Below are 24,875 nucleotides of genomic sequence, written 5' to 3'. Positions count from 1 at the left end.
TTATATGCAGTCCCCTGATATGTAAAACCATCATGAGCCTAAACACGCCAGCAGACACCAGCTCGATTCTTCTTGAATTTTTATAGCAGCATTGTGAAATATGAGATTTGGTAAAAGCAACACATTGATATAGAAAATCGAATTAAACATTGTAAGACTAAGGCACAGCTTTATTTTTTAATTAGCATCATATATTTTTAAAAGTGTTAACACGAGTCTTCAACAACTCACAGCTAACTCAGCTGCTCACAGCTTTGCCGAGAAGGATTTTAAATGTTACGAGTAAAACTTTCACTTAAATTCACCGCAGCTCAGTAGGTAGAGTGGTGGCCCCGTGATCGGAAGGTCGGGGGTTCGAATCCACTGAATGGCAACCCTGAGGTTCCCCTGAGCGAGGTACCGTCGCTTGCTCAGGGGCGCCTGCTTAGCGGCTTCACTGAGTGAATGGGTCAAATGCAGTGAAAGTAATTTCCCCACGGGATCAATAAAGTATGCATTATTATTAACAGCTCACTGAGCTCAGCTACTGACTTTACAAACTGTCCTCTGGTGGCTTGTGCTCCAACACATCAGCTGAGGCGGTGATGGCACTGACGATTACCACAATGGGAAAGTGTAAATGTTTTGGCACAAAATGATACCATACAAGCGTAGTAGACACTAGACACTTTTCAGGGTTGTGGGGGGTGCTGGAGCTTATCCCAGCTGTCTTAAGGCGAGAGGCGGGGGGCACCCTGGACAGGTTGCCAGTCTGTCGCAGGGCTAACACACAGACTGAGACAACCATTCACACCTATGGGCAATTTAGTGTTTCCAATTAACCAAATCCCCACTAAGTGCATGTCTTTGGACTGTGGGAGGAAGCACAGAAAGACCCCAGCCTGATGGTGGAATTGAACTCAGGACCTTCTTGCTGTGAGGCAACAGTGCTAACCACCGCGCTGCCCAATAATCTGTATCTTACTATTAATTCCCTACAGTAAAAATTACAATAGGAAAACAAAAGAGTTCATGATGAACAGATAACTGCATGCTTATGTGTCACACACAGAGTATTTAACTGTTTTCCTCTCTCGTCATCATAGATGCCTGTTAAAGATGTCAAACAGGCATATTGCTACAGCCATATGGGTGGCTGTAGCTCAGGTGGCAGAGCAGGTCAGCCACTAATCAGAAGGTCGGTGGTTCGATCCCAGGCTGCCTCCTGACTGCATGCCAAATATCCTCGGGCAAGATACTAACCATGTTTGCCTACTGGTGGTGGTCAGAGGGCCCAGTGGTGCCAGTGTCCGGCAGCCTCGCCTCTGTCAGTGCGCCCCAGGGTGGCTGTGGCTACAATGTAGCTGCCATCACCAGTGTGTGGATGACTGGATGTGTAAAGTGCTTTGGGGTCCTTAGGGACTAGAAAAGCGCTATATAAATGCAGGCCATTTACTATATTTCTAAGAAAATAAGGCCAAGAAACAGCTGCAAACACGGGTCAGAGAATAATGGGAGTTCAAGGCAACCGACAGCTGCCCGAGAAAAGAGCAGAGGGCACAAGCATGTTTTATATTTGGAGTGTTAGGCCTTGGGTCAATGATCAACAGCCATGGGAAATAAATATCTTAATAATGGTCTGAGCCGCTCACTTCTTCCCCGCCCACTTCTGGCTCCTCGGATGAAACTCTGCAGACTTGATTCTTTCATTCTGCCAACACGTTTTGCATAATGCAGTGAAAGTATTTCCCTCCTGAACACTGACCATCATCGGGACCTTATATCAATCTGATGTACAATTTCTGTTACAAGAAATGTTCTTAAGGACAAACTGTTGGATCCAACTGTACAAGTGGGTTTGGAGTCACGTTGAACTTTAAAGAGCAAACTTATCAGCTGCTAAAAGTTGCTGTTAAAATGTCTCGCCTTGCCTGCAAAAGGCTCTTCGTGGCTCCCTGCTGGGGAAGAAAAAGGATTTAACCCCTGCTTGAAACATTCGCATTTCTCCTTGCAGCCTGCCACTCTGAAAATGTTGCTGTCACGGTGCTGTGAAGTGTGTTGACTGCTGATTGATGGTACGGGCTCCTCGGCTGAGGCTGTTGCATGAGCGGACACGCAGAAGCAGCTCCGACTCGTAGCTGCAGCACATACATCACATTACAGAGTGTATTGTACATGTGAATTGAAGTTTCAAAATAAATCATAGAAATGTTGTGTGAAGACAATTTCATTTTGATTCATAAAGGTGCCTGTGCTGCCATCACACAGCTGCATCCAGAGAAGATAGACGGCTTTTATTCCGTGCTCGATGTTTCTAATAAATTTATCAGCATTTGTGTGTCAGCGCCGACACTGTATGAAACGCAGCTACATGTACTGCATTTTTTAAAGTGGAAACCTAGAAGGGGGTCAAAGGAAAGGATTTAAACAAAAGACGGCAACCTTTATGAAGGTGATGACACACAGTTATGAACAAATGAGGGTTTTGCATCAGATTTCCAAAATGTATAATCTCAGAACTTCATTTGGATTCTTCTACACTCCATGCTGCGTATGCTATACACACTACTTTTACTTACATTTAAAAAGTGTATTTCTATGTATCACATGTGTATTCCCTGACCAACTGGAGAGTAGTTGTAGATTGCTGTAGCCCAGTCACTCAGGCCTACAGAGCTTTCAGTGATGCTCTTCAATCATAGCTTCCTAGGAAAAAAATTGCATTCCTCAACCAGCTGCAAAAACCTTTGTGAATTTTGAAATGTGCTGTAACACCAAGGCACAGCTTTCACTTTGAAGGTGAATGGTCTCCATTTCCAATTAGCAAAATTGTTCTTTTAACGTTTTAACACGAGTGGCTGCCTTCAACTACAGGCAACCACAGCAATCTCCCAGTGAGCAAAGCAATTAGAAGAATGACTGTGGTGCAACACTCTTCACGACTGATTTCAACCTGCTACACCCAAGAAATCGCTTGATAACCATTTGGAAAATACACTTGTTTCTTTGTGACTGCCTTTTATATCATGTCCAATATGAAAGGCAGCTATGTTCATATGGCCCCACGTGAGAAACGTCTGTATAACATAATTAGTAGCACAGTGGTTGAATTTTGATGGGGTAGAAATGGAACACGGTAAGCTGTGCACGTTTTAGACATGATGACTGAAATGACTGATATACTACATGCATCTATCTTTTGTATTGGAGACAGATATCTGACAGATGCGGCTGTTAGCATAACTAGCCAGCCTTGTCACTGGTATCTATGCCTGTGACCTATCAGGCCTGTCAGTTAGTGTTGTGTTTGTTGTACAGCACTTCAGAGTCACACTGGTAGCCATCAAAGATTTATGTAAAGTTGACAAGCTGAAAGCATTTTGTACTGTACGGGAGACACGGCATGAGATTGATTGACAATGGTCTATAGCCAATCAAGACGCAGAACACAATGCACTGTGGAAAAAACAAAAAAATAAACACATGCAAAATTGCACCAAAAAAATCAGCGAAACAGCGAAAGGTGAACCGCGTTACAGCGAGGGAGCACTGTAGCTCCAAAGGCCCATCCACAGACGAAGCTGGTACACGGCTTTGCCTTAAAATTAGCAAAAGTTGAACCTACCCCCTTTGCATTACTAATAGTTAATTTGCCTCTCATGGCTGTAAATTACTGAATCAACTCTTCATTTTCTCTGGTGACGACATTGATGCCAATCTCTGTGCACAGGAAATACAGTGGTCATCACTTTTTGCAGTGCAGACAGAAAAAAAGGTTAAAAGGTCTGAAAGTACCTAATGTTTCTTTGTGTTTGTAGCTCAATCACAGGACTCACGTATTTGTGAGTTCGGGTGCTGTAGCACAAAATCTGAAAGTATATATATCACAGGGGTTTGTATGGAAAGGAGCCATGAACCACTAACCACACAAGTAGAAGTCAGGCAGACAGCAGCCTGCGAGAAGAATGATCTTTGATTTCTGCTGCTTTTCAAAGTTACATCAGAGAAACAAAGTGTTATTGGAGGAGACATGCTGACAGGGGGGAATCGGGAGCAGCGATGACGCAGGGGAGGAAGCCACTGAGAATGACAAGACTTTGATGCTTTATAACACCAACACTTCAAGTATCTTCCACCTGTCTCAGCCGTCTTTACACCAATGGCGTGTCCAGCGGGGTGGCCTGGGGGGGCACAGGCCACCCCCCCAACCAGACTGGCCACCCCAGGTGCCACCCCAAAGGCAAAACAATAAAATTCAATCAAATATCAAATGTCCGATTATGTTTTCACGGTGACGCTCAGATATCCGAGTGTAAGTGAATGCAGCATCGGCTTCTGCGCTATGTGCATCACGTTAGCAAAGGTAGGAGAGCCAAGCACGAAAGAGGCACCGCAGGAAACAATTTTTCGGTGAAAGAAAATGAGGACAGAATAAATGTCCCGGTAAGTAATATTAAGTTTGTTGAGTTTAGTAAACTTCGGTGAAATTAGAATACCAAGGAAAAAAATAACACTTAAAGAATTATTGCAGCTGATCGGCTTTTCTCTCTTGTTTATTTATCGCCCACTTTGCGCCAGAAACAGGAAACCAGCAGATGTTGCGCTAAACAACAGCAGCACGTTTAAGCTTGATCAGCTGTTGTTAGAATGTATTTAATATTAATTTCTAGTATCAGCTGATGTTTGCTGGAGCCACAGCTGTAAAGCTGCTGGTCATGATGTCAGTTTGGATATGTGGTGAGAGGGAAACATGAAACCAGGAGATGTCCTTACTGAATCATCAGAGCTGAACAGGTGATGGAGAAACAGGTTTACCTTTTAGGTGACATGAATGAGTTGAAGTTATGAACTGTTTCTGAGAGACAAATAACACCAGGATCCTTTTCTAAGCAGCTGACAGCTGGTAACTGTGCAGGGGCGGGTCTAGCAAAGTGTTGCCAGGGGGGCATGTAGGGCATTAACAGGGAGAGGTGGGCGCAAAGAAATACTTTTCTTTCTTATTCTCATTTAAAATATCTAGCTTTTATTAAATAATTATCTAAATCTTACAACCAAAGTTTTTATCTGACGTAAAATGTATAGAAATCATACATATACCAAAAAGACTGTACATCACTGTCACAACAGCATTTGTTTTCATTCAAAGTCTTTATGGCTTTACTACCTGGTGGGCCGGTCTGTAGTCAAAATGCCCGATTTTCTGTCCCAGTCCAGCCCTGCAGGTTAATACTGGCAGTGTCACCATGCCAGCTGACTGTATTTCATCATCAGCCAGTGTTGTTCTTGATCAATATTACCAAAGTTTACCATAAGGCAGCATAGAAAGTATTTACTTGCTTTCAGGTTTTATTCTCTGGTGTCCTGGATTGTTGATTACCTGACAGGAAGACCACAATATGTACGTCTCCCACAGTGTGTGTCTGACAAGGTGATCAGCAACACAGGGGCACCACAGGGGACTGTCCTCTCCCCCTTCCTCTTCACCCTCTACACCACAGACTTCAGCCACTGCACAGAGACCTCCATCTTCAGAAGTTTTCTGATGACTCTGCGGTGGTTGGATGCATCAGCAGGGATGATGAGACAGAGTACCGGGCTGTGGTCGACTCCTTTGTCACGTGGTGTGAGCAGAATCATCTGCAGCTCAACGTGGCAAAGACCAAGGAACTGATCGTGGACTTCAGGAAGACCAGGAAACACTTGACCCCTGTTTCAATCCAGGGGGTCAGTGTTGACATTGTGGAGGACTATAAATACCTTGGAGTACACATTGACAATAAACTGGACTGGGCTAAAAACACCACAGCACTTTACAGGAAGGGCCAGAGTCGTCTCTATTTTTTGAGGCGACTGAGGTCCTTCAACATCTGCCAGAAAATGCTGAGGATTTTCTATGAGTCTGTTGTGGCCAGTGCGATCCTCTATGCTGTTGCATGCTGGGGGAGCAGGCTGAGGGTCGCAGATGCCAACAGACTTAATAAACTGATCCGTAAGGCCAGCAATGTTGTGGGGATGGAGCTGGACTCCCTCAAGGTGGTGTCGGAGAGGCGGATGCTGTCCAAGATAAAGACAATGTTGGATAACACCTCCCACCCACTCCATGACATGTTGGTCAGTCACAGGAGCTCGTTCAGTGAGAGACTGAGATTACCGAAAAGCACCACTGAACGACACAGGAAATCATTCCTGCCTGTGGCCATCTCCCTGTACAACGCATCCACTTAACACACTGTTTGCTGCTACAGCTACACATGTTTCTTTTCCAACTATTTATTTATGAGTGACTTATGTATGTATGTATGTATATATATATGTATATATTGTACTATTCTTAGTTAGCGTATTGCCTGTCTTGTCTTAATGTTGGTTTAAAATGGAGCACTGTAACAAAAAATAATTTCCCCCAGGGATCAATAAAGTATTCTGATTCTGATTATTCAAATATTAGTCTTTTCATTTGTTTCCCCACTTTTTTCCTGTTTCAAAATCAAACACCAGTTTGTGAGAAGATTATCTTCTTTTTTATATGAAGCGCCTTGAGGCGACTTTTGTTGTGATTTGGCGCTATATAAATAAAATTGAATTGAATTGAATTGAATTAACAGGCAGAGAAAGTTTTACATTGGAACTGGCTAATTTGTCAATTGTTTGTTACAAATGTTCGTATTTTAATATTCAAAAATGTTTTTGCCCAAAACATATGTGCACTACATGTCAGTAAAAATACTATGCAAATATTGATGTCCTTGAATGCTGAGTAAACACTGACAAAGCACTGATTGTATCTCTTGTACTTTATCAACGCAGTATCTAAAAACTTTGCACCGTAGTGGTTAAAATCTCATTCTAATAAGAGTTAAAAGTGCATTTGGTTATTAGGTTTATAGGATTATTGAATTATGGTTAATGGTTGGTAGAATTTTTTTTTTTAAAACATTATCTGCCAATTAAATCTGCCACCCTTCTCCAAATCTGTGCCCCTACCTGGCCCCCCAACAAAAATTTTCTAGACACGCCACTGCTTTACACACTGACCCGCAATAAAGAAGCCGCTTCTACCTCCAAAGGAAAACGGCAACATTACGATTCGTTCTGTGGGAAAAAGGTGAGGCCTCTGAGGTGAGGAGCTCCAACAAGGAATATTTAATCATTAGTCAAAGTCTCCACATTCACAGCAGTCTGTCTCGGGAGGAGAGCCGGTCTTTGTTAGTGTTACCATGGAGCGCTAACAGGACTGGGTGTTCTTTTTAACAAGAATTCAACACATGAGCGGAGGCTCAGAGACTCGCCACACCAATGCTAGAAATATTAATAACATCACACATGACTAGCTTGTTCCACCACATCAATTATCTTTTTTCAAGACGCTGCTTTGTGTTAAAATGAATTTAGATTCTGTGATATTATCTTAAGAGTAAAACAATTTATCATAAATGTTATCAGCATTTCCTAAAAGTTAATGTAGTAACACAACTGCACTAAATGCAATTAGTTTAAGACGATGATTAAATGATTAAATTGCCTGGAAGCCTTTAGAGTTTTTCTTTAATCGGACGGCGATTAGTCAAGCTGAGCAATGCAGAAATTAGGTGTTGTAAGCAGCAGGTGGACTGTGTATTCTTCCACTGCATTAGCCTGGACAGCAAGGTAAACCTGCTCACCTTGATGGTGTGATGGAGGTGTGCTGGTCACAGTCAAGTGCCTGTCACCTGCAGGCTTCTTCAGCTCACGGTGGCTTGACTGGTTTGTCACTTGTAGTTTTTTTAATGTGATGCAGAAGCAGCAGGACATGCTGGATTTGCGTCAGCAGTAACTTAACGCAGCAGTAAGAGAACAGCAAGCTGTCACATTGCCAAAACAAGTTTCACACCAAATTAGAGGAAAACTTCTACATGAACACCAGGCTTTTTCTACAAATCACTGCACTGACACTGGTGCATAAATACTACATGTGAATGAATGAATGAATGAATGAATGAATATTCTTTATTGTCATTGTCACAGGTACAATGAAATTGAAAGATGTCTCTGGTCAGTGCAACATCACAAAAGATAAATACTTAAAAACTATAATTAAATACTTAAAAACTATAATGATAGGATATAAAAGATAGAAATACATATAAAATACAGTATTCTCATACCGTAGATACACCCAAGCAATCCAGGCCTAAGGCCCCATACAGACACTCAACATACGACCTAGTTGATATATCACTCAAACAATCAATCACTCAATTTGTTAGCGCATCCAACAAAACATGTCTGAAAGCATTCCAACTTCATGGGCACAAATGACAACAGGGGCAATGAAAGTCATCTACTTTTTGTCCATCTGGAGTAACTTTGTTTCTTCCCCTTCTTCTTTGTGAAATATGTACATAAGACTGAGGCAGGGAAGGCAGCAGCAATACCTCTGTTCAGAACAGAGCACACAGTAAACAGATGTAAGTCAGATATGGTGTAAAAAGGAGGAACTGGGCTGGAGTTGGGTTGCAAAGTGGCTTGCAGACACAGAGGAACTATGGGAAGGCTAAAGCAGTTTAAATAGCAAGCCGTACATAAGATTAGCCAATTCGATTTGTAGCTAAGCCCATCATCCGGTGTGGGATGGCACTGAAACTAGACTCAATACTTGAAATGTGCAATTCACTTGTATTTTTATTTTTTATTCCTATTTATTCTATTTATCCCCTTTGTATATTTTATTTATATTTGTCTCTGTATTTATATATGTGTGTGTGTGTGTGTGTGTGTGTGTGTGTGTATATATATATATATATATAACAGTTCTGTAACTGTAACTTCGGTCGTTGCTGTGCTTTTTTTGGAAGTCGAATTTCCCAGAGGAACCCACCTGAGGGATTAATAAAGTTCTATCTTATCTTATCTTATCTTATCTTAAATGCTTGGCTTGAGCTCGACTTCTTGGCCTGCATGAACTAACGCAGGCGTTGGTTCCATATTTGCAGCTCTGTTCTGCGACTCTGTTCTGGCACCAAGATTTCCTTTTAGCATCTCGGTTGTAGACTGAGCTTAAATGTGTTAGGACCACACACGGATGCAAACACACAGTTTGGCTGCTCTCATGTAATCATCACTCAGTTTCTGTTGTCATACAACAAATGACAAATATGCGCAAACAGTGATTTGATTGTGTCTCACAAATGTTGATTTTACATCACAGTCAGACAAACCATACACACTGCTGTGACAGATCCCTACTTAAATAATAATTTAAAAATAATCTTTAGTGGTACCAGAGAGCAGCCCCCAGCGCAGACATATAACATTGTTGTAATGGTTTTAGTTTGCACAGTGAATGATTGCTCCTCAAAGACAGACTAATCCACACACACACTCTGTTTAAGATTCATTCCTGAACATGTTCTTCAAAGCTCCTGGAAGTGTTAGGCTCTCTGTATTGTGTCTGTTTCTGATGTAGCTTTATTGTTTTATTTCAAACCCTAAACCTTGAAGATAAAGCAAACCCCTACAAATGGAATCAAAACTCCGGCTTCATTTCACGAGTTATAACTAGCTCAGCTGTCCCAAACACATCAAATGACTGTTTATAACTCGGATTTGTTCAGTAAACATTTGTAACTATGGAGGGATATTTCTTTAGTCATAATACCATCAGATATGTCACAACTACCAGGAGATGCATCTGGTCTCTGATTGTGGAATAATATTGAAAAAGGTAAAACACATGAGAAAATAAAACAAAATAAAACCAAAGTAGAAGCAGTATTAGGATGTCTTTTGTGTGATGATAGTAATTAAGCAGTGACGTTCGTGTCAGTTTATCATATCTTTAGAACTTTAAGTAAGACGATTTGGAACACGTCGTCTCGATGTTCTCAGAAAGTCTCACAATCATGTTTATCCTGCTGTGGTGACGTCATCAGATAAGATATCTCTTTATAGTCATTGCAGTCATACAGAGTACAATAGTGCAATGAAACTGGAAAACTGTCCGACGTCGGCACTGCGTACGACACAGTAACTTAAATTAAGTATAAAAAGAAGAAAAAGTTTATGTGTATTGCACATTATTATTGTTGCACATTATTATAATTATTGCGCCTTGTTGCAAATATAAATATTATTATTGTTATTGTTGTTGCCCCCCCAAAAGTCCAGGCAGGTAGCCGATCAGGTCAGCTGTTAGCGCTGATTAGTTACCTGTTGTAAAAGCTGTCCTTGAGTCTGTTTGTCCGGGATCTCAGCAGCGTGAACCTCCTGCCAGACGGCAGCAGCTTAAACCCCGGTGTCCTGGGATTTTTTTTTTGTCCATATTAATGACCCTCTGAAGTGCTCTGTTAAATGCTCTGAATCGATTTGCAGCAACGTGTTAACAGATGCGATAGAAAGTGTGCAGTTTTACCCTCTAATATCCTTTGAATTTCTGTATCTATATTCACTCTGTGGTTCATGGACAGCACCATGTAGAATTGTCTTGCTTTGCTTACATTGGTAAGCCTTCTTCTCCAGGTTTTATACATATATACATATATTGCTACATTTCTCATTGTATTTTTATGAAGTTGCTAGTCGAGAACCAGGTCCAGTGCTCATTTAAACATTGCATCATAACTCCACTAGTGGTCCAAACCACCACGGTGTATGGTTAACATGTGAGACCATGACATGAATTTTAAAAATGATCTTCTGAGCTGCACTATTATCCATGCACAACACTTGTTTCAGCCTTTCATGTTGGTGATGTACAGTATTATGGTCACAGGGCTGGTTTATGATTCATGTTTATTCATGCATTCAAAGCAGATTTTTCAAGGTTTCCATCTGTCCGTTCACATCTGCCTGCGCTCTGCCACTACTAATAAGACTGACGGATGTTGCATATTTTCAGGGAAAGGATGGTGCTGGGCTGTTTTTACGGCTGGGTGTGGCTACAGGCATGAAACAGCTTTTGAAAGAGCATGTTGTTATTGCAGGACTTAAAGCAAGTACAGAGATGTTTCTCTGTCAGGGCTCTTCATCTGACTCTGGTTTTGCTCTCTTCCTGCCCTCATCTCCGTTTCTTTCCCTTAGGCACGCCCAGCTTCATCAAGTCCCCCGAGGATCAAACGGGGATTTCGGGAGGAGTGGCGTCGTTCGTATGCCAGGCGGTCGGTGAGCCCAAGCCTCGCATTACCTGGATGAAAAAGGGAAAGAAAGTCAGCTCCCAGCGCTTTGAGGTACGACGCGTGAGCTCCCTGTCTGAAGTGTTTGAATGTGCAACACCTCCTTGTCTCACACCTTCACTGCTCATTACCTGTCTGCATTTGTGTGATACAGAGCAGCAGGTCACACGCTGTCATTTTATAGAACATATGCAACATGCCGCTCAAGAAGATGTGTGTGCATTTAGCAGGAGAGGCCAAACTGCAGACTGGTGGTGTATTTATTCATTACTACCATGCACAAAAAATCAGACACAGCAGCTTTCTCCATTTAGTGCCTGCTTGAAAACCACTTAATGCAAATTATGTTAGTTGTGTTATTCTAATGAAAACACTTGAGGCTCAGAATTAGAGGAGGAGGTGCAGATTTTGATGTCTGTGGCTTCAATGGTGGAGCAGAACTCTAATAACCTGCTATGGCCAGCACATCAGGTTTATTTAGTGTGTGTGATTTCGCTCAAAAGCATCTCTCACATGTCTCACATGTCTATGTTATGAGTGAAGCTTTTAAAATTTGACATCGTGAAATTAAATTTGAATTGAGTGCATTTCATTTTGTTCAGCAGAACAGCAAACAACTAGAAAGTGCATTTTCTGAAGAAACTGCAGTGTGAATGCTTGAATCTGAATGTATGCACTGAAATGAATTAATTACTGAATTTAAGTTAAAAATCTTGAATGAGATAAAAAAAAAAACCCCGAATTTAACCTGAAAACAAAAGTGCTGAACTGCTAAAAGCTGAAGGTTACACAGAAGAAGAAGTTGGAAAAAAGCTGAAAATGTTTTAATTTTAAATTAGAAAAACCTAAGAAATGAGAAAAGAACATTTAGAGTCAGAAAACATGTGAAAGAATATTAAAAGGTCATATTCTTTGAATCACTGAATGACTCAAATGTGATCCCTCCACTTGGACCCACACAGTTTAAAAAGTTTACATCTCTGAGCTTTGAAAGACAAGATGTTGGAAAAAGAACAACGATGGCGACGTTTTGAGGGTAAAATGATGGCTGTGACACTGTGGACACAGCAGCAGTTGAAAGAGAAGTGTTTAATATGAATCTTGGCACAGTGGCAGGCAGAGCTCGTTAAGCAGGCAGGTGTGAGCCTGGTTGCTATAGTGACTGCACCCAATGGCTCCATACACACGACACAGACATGCACCTCACTTTTGCTGCTTAAAATGAACAGAAAAGTCAGGCCGAAACAAATCGTTCCCAAATTAAAAGTACAAGTCGTATTGACAAAATTCTTTCACCGTGAGCGACAGCAGCTTCTAGTCTACCTAATTCTCAGTTTTCATGCCTGTGGAGTTTATTATATGGACGTGGTGACAGTGGAAAGACACCATGCTCTTCTGATTTTCAAACGAACCTTCTGAGCCATTTTAACATTAGAGTCTATGGAAGAGTTGGAAGGAGGAGGCTGTGCATTGGTGACATTTATGAAAGAACCGTAACACCTAGTACAATAGTAAACACATTGGATGAAAGAGGACAGCCATGGCTACGTTTTGAGGGTAAAATCATACCTGTAGAGCAAACGCTGTGGACACAGCAGCAGTTTTAAAAAAGATTTTAAGATTAATTTTTTTGCTCCTCTCACTCTAGCAGTTGAGCTGCCTCACTCTAGCCCCAACATTCCGTCCCATACACACCCATTATAAACTCTGAAACGGGTGAAAAAACATCATGAAACTTAAACTGGAACTGAAGAAAAAGTATAATAGATATTGAAAAGATAAATACAAGTTGAATAGTTGAATGTCTTGTCTTCGTTTTAAAGTTTGAATGGTGGCTCTATGTCAATGTATGTGGAAGTAGTAAGAGTTTAAAAATGAGTAAGTTGAATGAGAATTTGAAGGGTCTCCCCATTGAAATACATGGGAAATTTTTGTTGAATAAAGTTGAATAAAATTAAAAATATAAATGTTAAAAATGAGAAAATTAGAAGCAGTCATGTCCAAAATAATAGGAATCTAACGATGTTTGAATGGTTTTTCTAAGTTGAACGGTTTTGAAGGAGTAGGCTTTGAAAAAACGTACGGAAAAATAAAATATAATAATAACTAGAAAGTGCATTTTCTGAAGAAACTGCAGTGTGAATGCTTGAATCTGAATGTATGCATTGAAATGAAATAATTACTGAATTTAAGTTAAAAATTTTGAATGAGATAAAAAAAAAAACCCCGAATTTAACCTGAAAACAAAAGTGCTGAACTGCTAAAAGCTGAAGGTTACACAGAAGAAGAAGTTGGAAAAAAGCTGAAAATGTTTTAATTGTAAATTAGAAAAACCTAAGAAATGAGAAAAGAACATTTAGAGTCAGAAAACATCTGAAAGAATATTAAAAGGTCATATTCTTTGAATCACTGAATGACTAAAATGTGATCCCTCCACTTGGACCCACACAGTTTAAAAAGTTTACATCTCTGAGCTTTGAAAGACAAGATGTTGGAAAAAGAACAACGATGGCGACGTTTTGAGGGTAAAATGATGGCTTTAACACTGTGGACACAGCAGCAGTTGAAAGAGAAGTGTTTAAGATGAATCTTGGCAGAGTGAGAGAGAGAGCTCGTTAAGCAGGCAGGTGTGAGCCTGGTTGCTATAGTGACTGCACCCAAGGGCTCCATACACACGTACACAGACATGCGCCTCACTTTTGCTGCTTAAAATGAACAGAAAAGTCAGGCCGAAACAAATCGCTCCCAAATGAAAAGTAAAAGTCGTATTGACAAAATTCTTTCACCGTGAGCGACAGCAATGTCTAGTCTACCTAATTCTCAGTTTTCATGCCTGTGGAGCTTATTATATGGACGTGGTGACAGTGGAAAGACATCATGCTCTTCTGATTTTCAAACGAACCTTCTGAGCCATTTTAACATTAGAGTCTATGGAAGAGTTGGAGGGAGGAGGCTGTGCATTGGTGACATTTATGAAAGAACCATAACACCTAGGACAATAGTAAACACATTGGATGAAAGAGGACAGCCATGGCTACGTTTTGAGGGTAAAATCATACCTGTAGAGCAAACGCTGCGGACACAGCAGCAGTTTTAAAAAAAGATTTTAAGATTATTTTTTTTGCTCCTCTCACTCTAGCAGTTGAGCTGCCTCACTCTAGCCCCAACATTCCGTCCCATACACACCCATTATAAACTCTGAAACGGGTGAAAAAACATCATGAAACTTAAACTGGAACTGAAGAAAAAGTATAATAGATATTGAAAAGATAAATACAAGTTGAATAGTTGAATGTCTTGTCTTCGTTTTAAAGTTTGAATGGTGGCTCTATGTCAATGTATGTGGAAGTAGTAAGAGTTTAAAAATGAGTAAGTTGAATGAGAATTTGAAGGGTCTCCCCATTGAAATACATTATAAATTTTTGTTGAATAAAGTTGAATAAAATTAAAAATATAAATGTTAAAAATGAGAAAAATAGAAGCAATGTTGTCCAAAAGAATAGGAATCTAACGATGTTTGAATGGTTTTTCTAAGTTGAACGGTTTTGAAGGAGTAGGCTTTCAAAAAACGTACGGAAAAATAATAAAATATAACTAGAAAGTGCATTTTCTGAAGAAACTGCAGTGTGAATGCTTGAATCTGAATGTATGGACTGAAATGAATTAATTGCTGAATTTTGAGTTAAAAATATTGAATGAGATAAAAAAACAAAAAAACAACCTGAATTTAACCTGAAAACAAAAGTGCTGAACTGCTAAAAGCTGAAGGTTACACAGAAGAAGAAGTTGGAAAAAAGCTGAAAATGTTTTAATTGTAAATTAGAAAAACCTAAGAAATGAGAAAAGAACATTTAGAGTCAGAAAACATCTGAAAGAATATTAAAAGGTCATATTCTTTGAATCACTGAATGACTAAAATGTGATCCCTCCACTTGGACCCACACAGTTTAAAAAGTTTACATCTCTGAGCTTTGAAAGACAAGATGTTGGAAAAAGAACAACGATGGCGACGTTTTGAGGGTAAAATGATGGCTGTGACACTGTGGACACAGCAGCAGTTGAAAGAGAAGTGTTTAAGATAAATCTTGGCAGAGAGAGAGAGAGAGAGAGAGAGAGAGAGAGAGCTCGTTAAGCAGGCAGGTGTGAGCCTGGTTGCTATAGTGACTGCACCCAATGGCTCCATACACACGACACAGACATGCACCTCACTTTTGCTCCTTAAAATGAACAGAAAAGTCAGGCCGAAACAAATCGTTCCCAAATGAAAAGTAAAAGTCGTATTGACAAAATTCTTTCACCGTGAGCGACAGCAGCTTCTAGTCTACCAAATTCTCAGTTTTCATGTCTGTGGAGTTTATTATATGGACGTGGTGACAGTGGAAAGACACCATGCTCTTCTGATTTTCAAACGAACCTTCTGAGCCATTTTAACATTGGAGTCTATGGAAGAGTTGGAGGGAGGAGGCTGTGCATTGGCGACATTTATGAAAGAACCATAACACCTAGTACAATAGTAAAAACATTGGATGAAAGAGGACAGCCATGGCTACGTTTTGAGGGTAAAATCATACCTGTAGAGCAAACGCTGTGGACACAGCTGCAGTTTTAAAAAAGATTTTAAGATTAATTTTTTTGCTCCTCTCACTCTAGCAGTTGAGCTGTCTCACTCTAGCCCCAACATTCCGTCCCATACACACCCATTATAAATTTTGAAACGGGTGAAAAAACATCATGAAACTTAAACTGGAACTGAAGAAAAAGTATAATAGATATTGAAAAGATAAATACAAGTTGAATAGTTGAATGTCTTGTCTTCGTTTTAAAGTTTGAATGGTGGCTCTATGTCAATGTATGTGGAAGTAGATACACTTTAAAGAGGAGGAAGTTGAATGAGGATTTGAAGGGTCTCCCCATTGAAATACATTATAAATTTTTGTTGAAAAAAGTTGAATAAAATTAAAAATATAAATGTTAAAAATGAGAAAAATAGAAGCAGTGTTGTCCAAAAGAATAGGAATCTAACGGTGTTTGAATGGTTTTTCTAAGTTGAACGGTTTTGAAGGAGATAGATTACAAAAAACGTACGGAATACAGAATAATAATAAATAAAAAAATAGAATAAAGATTAGAAGAACAATACTGTGAATGCTTTTCAAGCATTCACACTAATAATAATAAAGATTAGAAGAACAATACTGTGAATGCTTTTCAAGCATTCACACTAATAATAACTAGAAAGTGCATTTTCTCAAGAAACTGCAGTGTGAATGCTTGAATCTGAATGTATGCACTGAAATGAATTAATTGCTGAATTTTGAGTTAAAAATATTGAATGAGATTAAAAAACAAAAAAAACAAAAAACGAATTTAACCTGAAAACAAAGGTGCTGAACTGCTAAAAGCTGAAGGTTACACAGAAGAAGGAGTTGGAAAAAAACTGAAAATGTTTTAAATGTAAATTAGAAAACCCTAAGAAATGAGAAAAGAACATTTAGAGTCAGAAAACATCTGAAAGAATATTAAAAGGTCATATTCTTTGAATCACTGAATGACTAAAATGTGATCCCTCCACTTGGACCCACACAGTTTAAAAAGTTTACATCTCTGAGCTTTGAAAGACAAGATGTTGGAAAAAGAACAACGATGGCGACGTTTTGAGGGTAAAATGATGGCTTTAACACTGTGGACACAGCAGCAGTTGAAAGAGAAGTGTTTAAGATTAATTTTGGCAGAGTGGCAGAGAGAGCTCGTTAAGCAGGCAGGTGTGAGCCTGGTTGCTATAGTGACCGCACCCAATGGCTCCATACACACGGACACAGACATGCGCCTCACTTTTGCTGCTTAAAATGAACAGAAAAGTCAGGCCGAAACAAATCGTTCCCAAATGAAAAGTAAAAGTCGTATTGACAAAATTCTTTCACTGTGAGCGACAGCAATGTCTAGTCTACCTAATTCTCAGTTTTCATGCCTGTGGAGTTTATTATATGGACGTGGTGACAGTGTAAAGACACCATGCTCTTCTGATTTTCAAACGAACCTTCTGAGCCATTTTAACATTAGAGTCTATGGAAGAGTTGGAGGGAGGAGGCTGTGCATTGGTGACATTTATGAAAGAACCGTAACACCTAGGACAATAGTAAACACATTGGATGAAAGAGGACAGCCATGGCTACGTTTTGAGGGTAAAATCATACCTGTAGAGCAAACGCTGTGGACACAGCAGCAGTTTTAAAAAATATTTTAAGATTAATTTTTTTGCTCCTCTCACTCTAGCAGTTGAGCTGCCTCACTCTAGCCCCAACATTCCGTCCCATACACACCCATTATAAACTCTGAAACGGGTGAAAAAACATCATGAAACTTAAACTGGAACTGAAGAAAAAGTATAATAGATATTGAAAAGATAAATACAAGTTGAATAGTTGAATGTCTTGTCTTCGTTTTAAAGTTTGAATGGTGGCTCTATGTCAACGTATGTTGAAGTAGTAAGAGTTTAAAAATGAGTAAGTTGAATGAGGATTTGAAGGGTCTCCCCATTGAAATACATTATAAATTTTTGTTGAATAAAGTTGAATAAAATTAAAAATATAAATGTTAAAAATATGAAAAATAGAAGCAGTGTTGTCCAAAAGAATAGGAATCTAACGGTGTTTGAATGGTTTTTCTAAGTTGAACGGTTTTGAAGTTATAGGATTACAAAAAACGTACGGAATACAGAATAAAATATAATAACTAGAAAGTGCATTTTCTGAAGAAACTGCAGTGTGAATGCTTGAATCTGAATGTATGCATTGAAATGAAATAATTACTGAATTTAAGTTAAAAATTTTGAATGAGATAAAAAAAAAAAACCCGAATTTAACCTGAAAACAAAAGTGCTGAACTGCTAAAAGCTGAAGGTTACACAGAAGAAGAAGTTGGAAAAAAGCTGAAAATGTTTGAATTGTAAATTAGAAAAACCTAAGAAATGAGAAAAGAACATTTAGAGTCAGAAAACATCTGAAAGAATATTAAAAGGTCATATTCTTTGAATCACTGAATGACTAAAATGTGATCCCTCCACTTGGATCCACACAGTTTAAAAAGTTTACATCTCTGAGCTTTGAAAGACAAGATGTTGGAAAGAGAACAACGATGGTGACGTTTTGAGGGTAAAATGATGGCTGTAACACTGTGGAGACAGCAGCAGTTGAAAGAGAAGTGTTTCAGATGAATCTTGGCAGAGTGAGAGAGAGAGCTCGTTAAGCAGGCAGGTGTGAGCCTGGTTGCTATAGTGACCGCACCCAATGGCTCCATACACACGGACACAGACATGCACCTCACTTTTGCTGCTTAAAATGAACAGAAAAGTCAGGCCGAAACAAATCGTTCCCATATGAAAAGTACAAGTCGTATTGACGAAATTCTTTCACCGTGAGCGACAGCAATGTCTAGTCTACTGAATTCTCAGTTTTCATGCCTGTGGAGTTTATTATATGGACGTGGTGACAGTGGAAAGACACCATGCTCTTCTGATTTTCAAACGAACCTTCTGAGCCATTTTAACATTAGAGTCTATGGAAGAGTTGGAGGGAGGAGGCTGTGCATTGGTGACATTTATGAAAGAACCATAACACCTAGGACAATAGTAAACACATTGGATGAAAGAGGACAGCGATGGCTACGTTTTGAGGGTAAAATGGTGGCTGTAGAGCAAACGCTGCGGACACAGCAGCAGTTTTAAAAAAGATTTTAAGATTAATTTTTTTGCTCCTCTCACTCTAGCAGTTGAGCTGTCTCACTCTAGCCCCAACATTCCGTCCCATACACACCCATTATAAACTCTGAAACGGGTGAAAAAACATCATGAAACTTAAACTGGAACTGAAGAAAAAGTATAATAGATATTGAAAAGATAAATACAAGTTGAATAGTTGAATGTCTTGTCTTCGTTTTAAAGTTTGAATGGTGGCTCTATGTCAATGTATGTGGAAGTAGTAAGAGTTTAAAAATGAGTAAGTTGAATGAGGATTTGAAGGGTCTCCCCATTGAAATACATTATAAATTTTTGTTGAATAAAGTTGAATAAAATTAAAAATATAAATGTTAAAAATATGAAAAATAGAAGCAGTGTTGTCCAAAAGAATAGGAATCTAACGGTGTTTGAATGGTTTTTCTAAGTTGAACGGTTTTGAAGGAGTAGGATTACAAAAAACGTACGGAATACAGAATAAAATATAATAATAATAATAAAGATTAGAAGAACAATACTGTGAATGCTTTTCAAGCATTCACACTAACTAGAAAGTGCATTTTCTGAAGAAACTGCAGTGTGAATGCTTGAATCTGAATGTATGCACTGAAATGAATTAATTGCTGAATTTTGAGTTAAAAATATTGAATGAGATTAAAAAAAAACAAAAAAAACCCGAATTTAACCTGAAAACAAAGGTGCTGAACTGCTAAAAGCTGAAGGTTACACAGAAGAAGGAGTTGGAAAAAAACTGAAAATGTTTTAAATGTAAATTAGAAAACCCTAAGAAATGAGAAAAGAACATTTAGAGTCAGAAAACATCTGAATGAATATCAAAAGGTCATATTCTTTGAATCACTGAATGACTCAAATGTGATCCCTCCACTTTGATCCACACAGTTTAAAAAGTTTAAATGCCTGAGCTTTGAAAGACACGGTGTTGGAAAGAGAACAATAATGGCAACAATTTGAGGGTAAAATGATGGCTGTAACACTGTGGACACAGCAGCAGTTGAAAGAGAAGTGCTTAAGATGAATCTTGGCACAGTGGCAGGCAGAGCTCGTTAAGCAGGCAGGTGTGAGCCTGGTTGCTATAGTGACTGCACCCAATGGCTCCATACACACGTACACAGACATGCACCTCACTTTTGCTGCTTAAAATGAACAGAAAAGTCAGGCCCAAACAAATTCTTCCCAAATGAAAAGTACATGTCGTATTGACAAAATTCTTTCACCGTGAGCGACAGCCATGTCTAGTCTACCTAATTCTCAGTTTTCATGCCTGTGGAGTTTATTATATGGACGTGGTGACAGTGTAAAGACACCATGCTCTTCTGATTTTCAAACGAACCTTCTGAGCCATTTTAACATTAGAGTCTATGGAAGAGTTGGAGGGAGGAGGCTGTGCATTGGTGACATTTATGAAAGAACCATAACACCTAGTACAATAGTAAACACATTGGATGAAAGAGGACAGCCATGGCTACGTTTTGAGGGTAAAATCATACCTGTAGAGCAAACGCTGCGGACACAGCAGCAGTTTTAAAAAATATTTTAAGATTAATTTTTTTGCTCCTCTCACTCTAGCAGTTGAGCTGCCTCACTCTAGCCCCAACATTCCGTCCCATACACACCCATTATAAACTCTGAAACGGGTGAAAAAACATCATGAAACTTAAACTGGAACTGAAGAAAAAGTATAAAAGATATTGAAAAGATAAATACAAGTTGAATAGTTGAATGTCTTGTCTTCGTTTTAAAGTTTGAATGGTGGCTCTATGTCAATGTATGTGGAAGTAGTAAGAGTTTAAAAATGAGTAAGTTGAATGAGGATTTGAAGGGTCTCCCCATTGAAATACATTATAAATTTTTGTTGAATAAAGTTGAATAAAATTAAAAATATAAATGTTAAAAATATGAAAAATAGAAGCAGTGTTGTCCAAAAGAATAGGAATCTAACGGTGTTTGAATGGTTTTTCTAAGTTGAACGGTTTTGAAGTTATAGGATTACAAAAAACGTACGGAATACAGAATAAAATATAATAACTAGAAAGTGCATTTTCTGAAGAAACTGCAGTGTGAATGCTTGAATCTGAATGTATGCATTGAAATGAAATAATTACTGAATTTAAGTTAAAAATTTTGAATGAGATTTAAAAAAAAAACCCGAATTTAACCTGAAAACAAAAGTGCTGAACTGCTAAAAGCTGAAGGTTACACAGAAGAAGAAGTTGGAAAAAAGCTGAAAATGTTTTAAATGTAAATTAGAAAACCCTAAGAAATGAGAAAAAAACATTTAGAGTCAGAAAACATCTGAAAGAATATTAAAAGGTCATATTCTTTGAATCACTGAATGACTCAAATGTGATCCCTCCACTTTGATCCACACAGTTTAAAAAATGTAAAAGTCTGAGCTTTGAAAGACAATGTTGGAAAGAGAACAACGATGGTGACATTTTGAGGGTAAAATGATGGCTGTAACACTGTGGACACAGCAGCAGTTGAAAGAGAAGTGTTTAAGATGAATCTTGGCAGAGTGAGAGAGAGCTCGTTAAGCAGGCAGGTGTGAGCCTGGTTGCTATAGTGACCGCACCCAATGGCTCCATACACACGTACACAGACATGCACCTCACTTTTGCTGCTTAAAATGAACAGAAACGTCAGCCCTAAACAAATCGCTCCCAAATGAAAAGTACAGGTCGTATTGACAAAATTCTTTCACCGTGAGCGGCAGCAATGTCCAGTCTACCAAATTCTCAGTTTTCATGCCTGTGGAGCTTATTATATGGACGTGGTGACAGTGTAAAGACACCATGCTCTTCTGATTTTCAAACGAACCTTCTGAGCCATTTTAACATTAGAGTCTATGGAAGAGTTGGAGGGAGGAGGCTGTGCATTGGTGACATTTATGAAAGAACCATAACACCTAGTACAATAGTAAACACATTGGATGAAAGAGGACAGCCATGGCTACGTTTTGAGGGTAAAATCATACCTGTAGAGCAAACGCTGCGGACACAGCAGCAGTTTTAAAAAAGATTTTAAGATTAATTTTTTTGCTCCTCTCACTCTAGCAGTTGAGCTCTCTCACTCTAGCCCCAACATTCCGTCCCATACACACCCATTATAAACTCTGAAACGGGTGAAAAAACATCATGAAACTTAAACTGGAACTGAAGAAAAAGTATAATAGATATTGAAAAGATAAATACAAGTTGAATAGTTGAATGTCTTGTCTTCGTTTTAAAGTTTGAATGGTGGCTCTATGTCAATGTATGTGGAAGTAGTAAGAGTTTAAAAATGAGTAAGTTGAATGAGGATTTGAAGGGTCTCCCCATTGAAATACATTATAAATTTTTGTTGAATAAAGTTGAATAAAATTAAAAATATAAATGTTAAAAATATGAAAAATAGAAGCAGTGTTGTCCAAAAGAATAGGAATCTAACGGTGTTTGAATGGTTTTTCTAAGTTGAACGGTTTTGAAGGAGTAGGATTACAAAAAACGTACGGAATACAGAATAAAATATAATAATAATAATAAAGATTAGAAGAACAATACTGTGAATGCTTTTCAAGCATTCACACTAATAATAATAACTAGAAAGTGCATTTTCTGAAGAAACTGCAGTGTGAATGCTTGAATCTGAATGTATGCACTGAAATGAATTAATTACTGAATTTAAGTTAAAAATCTTGAATGAGATAAAAAAAAAAAAACCCGAATTTAACCTGAAAACAAAAGTGCTGAACTGCTAAAAGCTGAAGGTTACACAGAAGAAGAAGTTGGAAAAAAGCTGAAAATGTTTTAATTGTAAATTAGAAAAACCTAAGAAATGAGAAAAGAACATTTAGAGTCAGAAAACATATGAAAGACTATTAAAAGGTCATATTCTTTGAATCACTGAATGACTAAAATGTGATCCCTCCACTTGGACCCACACAGTTTAAAAAGTTTACATCTCTGAGCTTTGAAAGACAAGATGTTGGAAAAAGAACAACGATGGCGACGTTTTGAGGGTAAAATGATGGCTTTAACACTGTGGACACAGCAGCAGTTGAAAGAGAAGTGTTTAATATGAATCTTGGCACAGTGGCAGGCAGAGCTCGTTAAGCAGGCAGGTGTGAGCCTGGTTGCTATAGTGACCGCACCCAATGGCTCCATACACACGTACACAGACATGCGCCTCACTTTTGCTGCTTAAAATGAACAGAAAAGTCAGGCCGAAACAAATCGTTCCCAAATGAAAAGTAAAAGTCGTATTGACAAAATTCTTTCACTGTGAGCGACAGCAATGTCTAGTCTACCAAATTCTCAGTTTTCATGTCTGTGGAGTTTATTATATGGACGTGGTGACAGTGGAAAGACACCATGCTCTTCTGATTTTCAAACGAACCTTCTGAGCCCTTTTAACATTAGAGTCTATGGAAGAGTTGGAGGGAGGAGGCTGCGCATTGGTGACATTTACGAAAGAACCATAACACCTAGGACAATAGTAAACACATTGGATGAAAGAGGACAGCCATGGCTACGTTTTGAGGGTAAAATCATACCTGTAGAGCAAACGCTGCGGACACAGCAGCAGTTTTAAAAAAGATTTTAAGATTAATTTTTTTGCTCCTCTCACTCTAGCAGTTGAGCTGCCTCACTCTAGCCCCAACATTCCGTCCCATACACACCCATTATAAACTCTGAAACGGGTGAAAAAACATCATGAAACTTAAACTGGAACTGAAGAAAAAGTATAATAGATATTGAAAAGATAAATACAAGTTGAATAGTTGAATGTCTTGTCTTCGTTTTAAAGTTTGAATGGTGGCTCTATGTCAATGTATGTGGAAGTAGTAAGAGTTTAAAAATGAGTAAATTGAATGAGAATTTGAAGGGTCTCCCCATTGAAATACATGGGAAATTTTTGTTGAATAAAGTTGAATAAAATTAAAAATATAAATGTTAAAAATGAGAAAAATAGAAGCAGTGTTGTCCAAAAGAATAGGAATCTAACGGTGTTTGAATGGTTTTTCTAAGTTGAACGGTTTTGAAGGAGTAGGATTACAAAAAACGTACGGAATAGATAAAATATAATAATAATAAAGATTAGAAGAACAATACTGTGAATGCTTTTCAAGCATTCACACTAATAATAATAATAAAGATTAGAATAACAATACTGTGAATGCTTTTCAAGCATTCACACTAATAATAATAACTAGAAAGTGCATTTTCTGAAGAAACTGCAGTGTGAATGCTTGAATCTGAATGTATGCACTGAAATGAATTAATTGCTGAATTTTGAGTTAAAAATATTGAATGAGATTAAAAAAAAACAAAAAAAACCCGAATTTAACCTGAAAACAAAGGTGCTGAACTGCTAAAAGCTGAAGGTTACACAGAAGAAGGAGTTGGAAAAAAACTGAAAATGTTTTAAATGTAAATTAGAAAACCCTAAGAAATGAGAAAAGAACATTTAGAGTCAGAAAACATCTGAATGAATATCAAAAGGTCATATTCTTTGAATCACTGAATGACTCAAATGTGATCCCTCCACTTTGATCCACACAGTTTAAAAAGTTTAAATGCCTGAGCTTTGAAAGACACGGTGTTGGAAAGAGAACAATAATGGCAACAATTTGAGGGTAAAATGATGGCTGTAACACTGTGGACACAGCAGCAGTTGAAAGAGAAGTGCTTAAGATGAATCTTGGCACAGTGGCAGGCAGAGCTCGTTAAGCAGGCAGGTGTGAGCCTGGTTGCTATAGTGACTGCACCCAATGGCTCCATACACACGTACACAGACATGCACCTCACTTTTGCTGCTTAAAATGAACAGAAAAGTCAGGCCCAAACAAATTCTTCCCAAATGAAAAGTACATGTCGTATTGACAAAATTCTTTCACCGTGAGCGACAGCCATGTCTAGTCTACCTAATTCTCAGTTTTCATGCCTGTGGAGTTTATTATATGGACGTGGTGACAGTGTAAAGACACCATGCTCTTCTGATTTTCAAACGAACCT

The 24,875-nt window shown here is 38.6% G+C and overlaps 1 protein-coding gene across 9 annotated transcripts in view; it reads left to right on the top strand.

Moving 5' to 3' along the window:
- ptprfa (protein tyrosine phosphatase receptor type Fa) overlaps positions 1 to 24,875 on the top strand; it is a 397,951-nt gene that overhangs the window by 130,717 nt on the left and 242,359 nt on the right. For 8 of the 9 annotated variants that reach the window (XM_082506013.1, XM_082506017.1, XM_082506019.1 and 5 more), the window contains one exon: positions 11,038 to 11,183. In XM_082506013.1, coding sequence (XP_082362139.1) covers positions 11,038 to 11,183 — 146 coding nt within the window. Of the gene's footprint in view, positions 1 to 4,382; positions 4,423 to 11,037; positions 11,184 to 24,875 lie in introns of those variants that run through there. The other variant, XM_082506020.1, reaches the window with a different exon arrangement.

Source organism: Aulonocara stuartgranti (genome assembly GCF_965226115.1).
Source record: "Aulonocara stuartgranti genome assembly, chromosome: 15".
Classification (NCBI taxonomy): domain Eukaryota; kingdom Metazoa; phylum Chordata; class Actinopteri; order Cichliformes; family Cichlidae; genus Aulonocara; species Aulonocara stuartgranti.
This window is presented reverse-complemented; position numbering and strand designations above follow the sequence as displayed.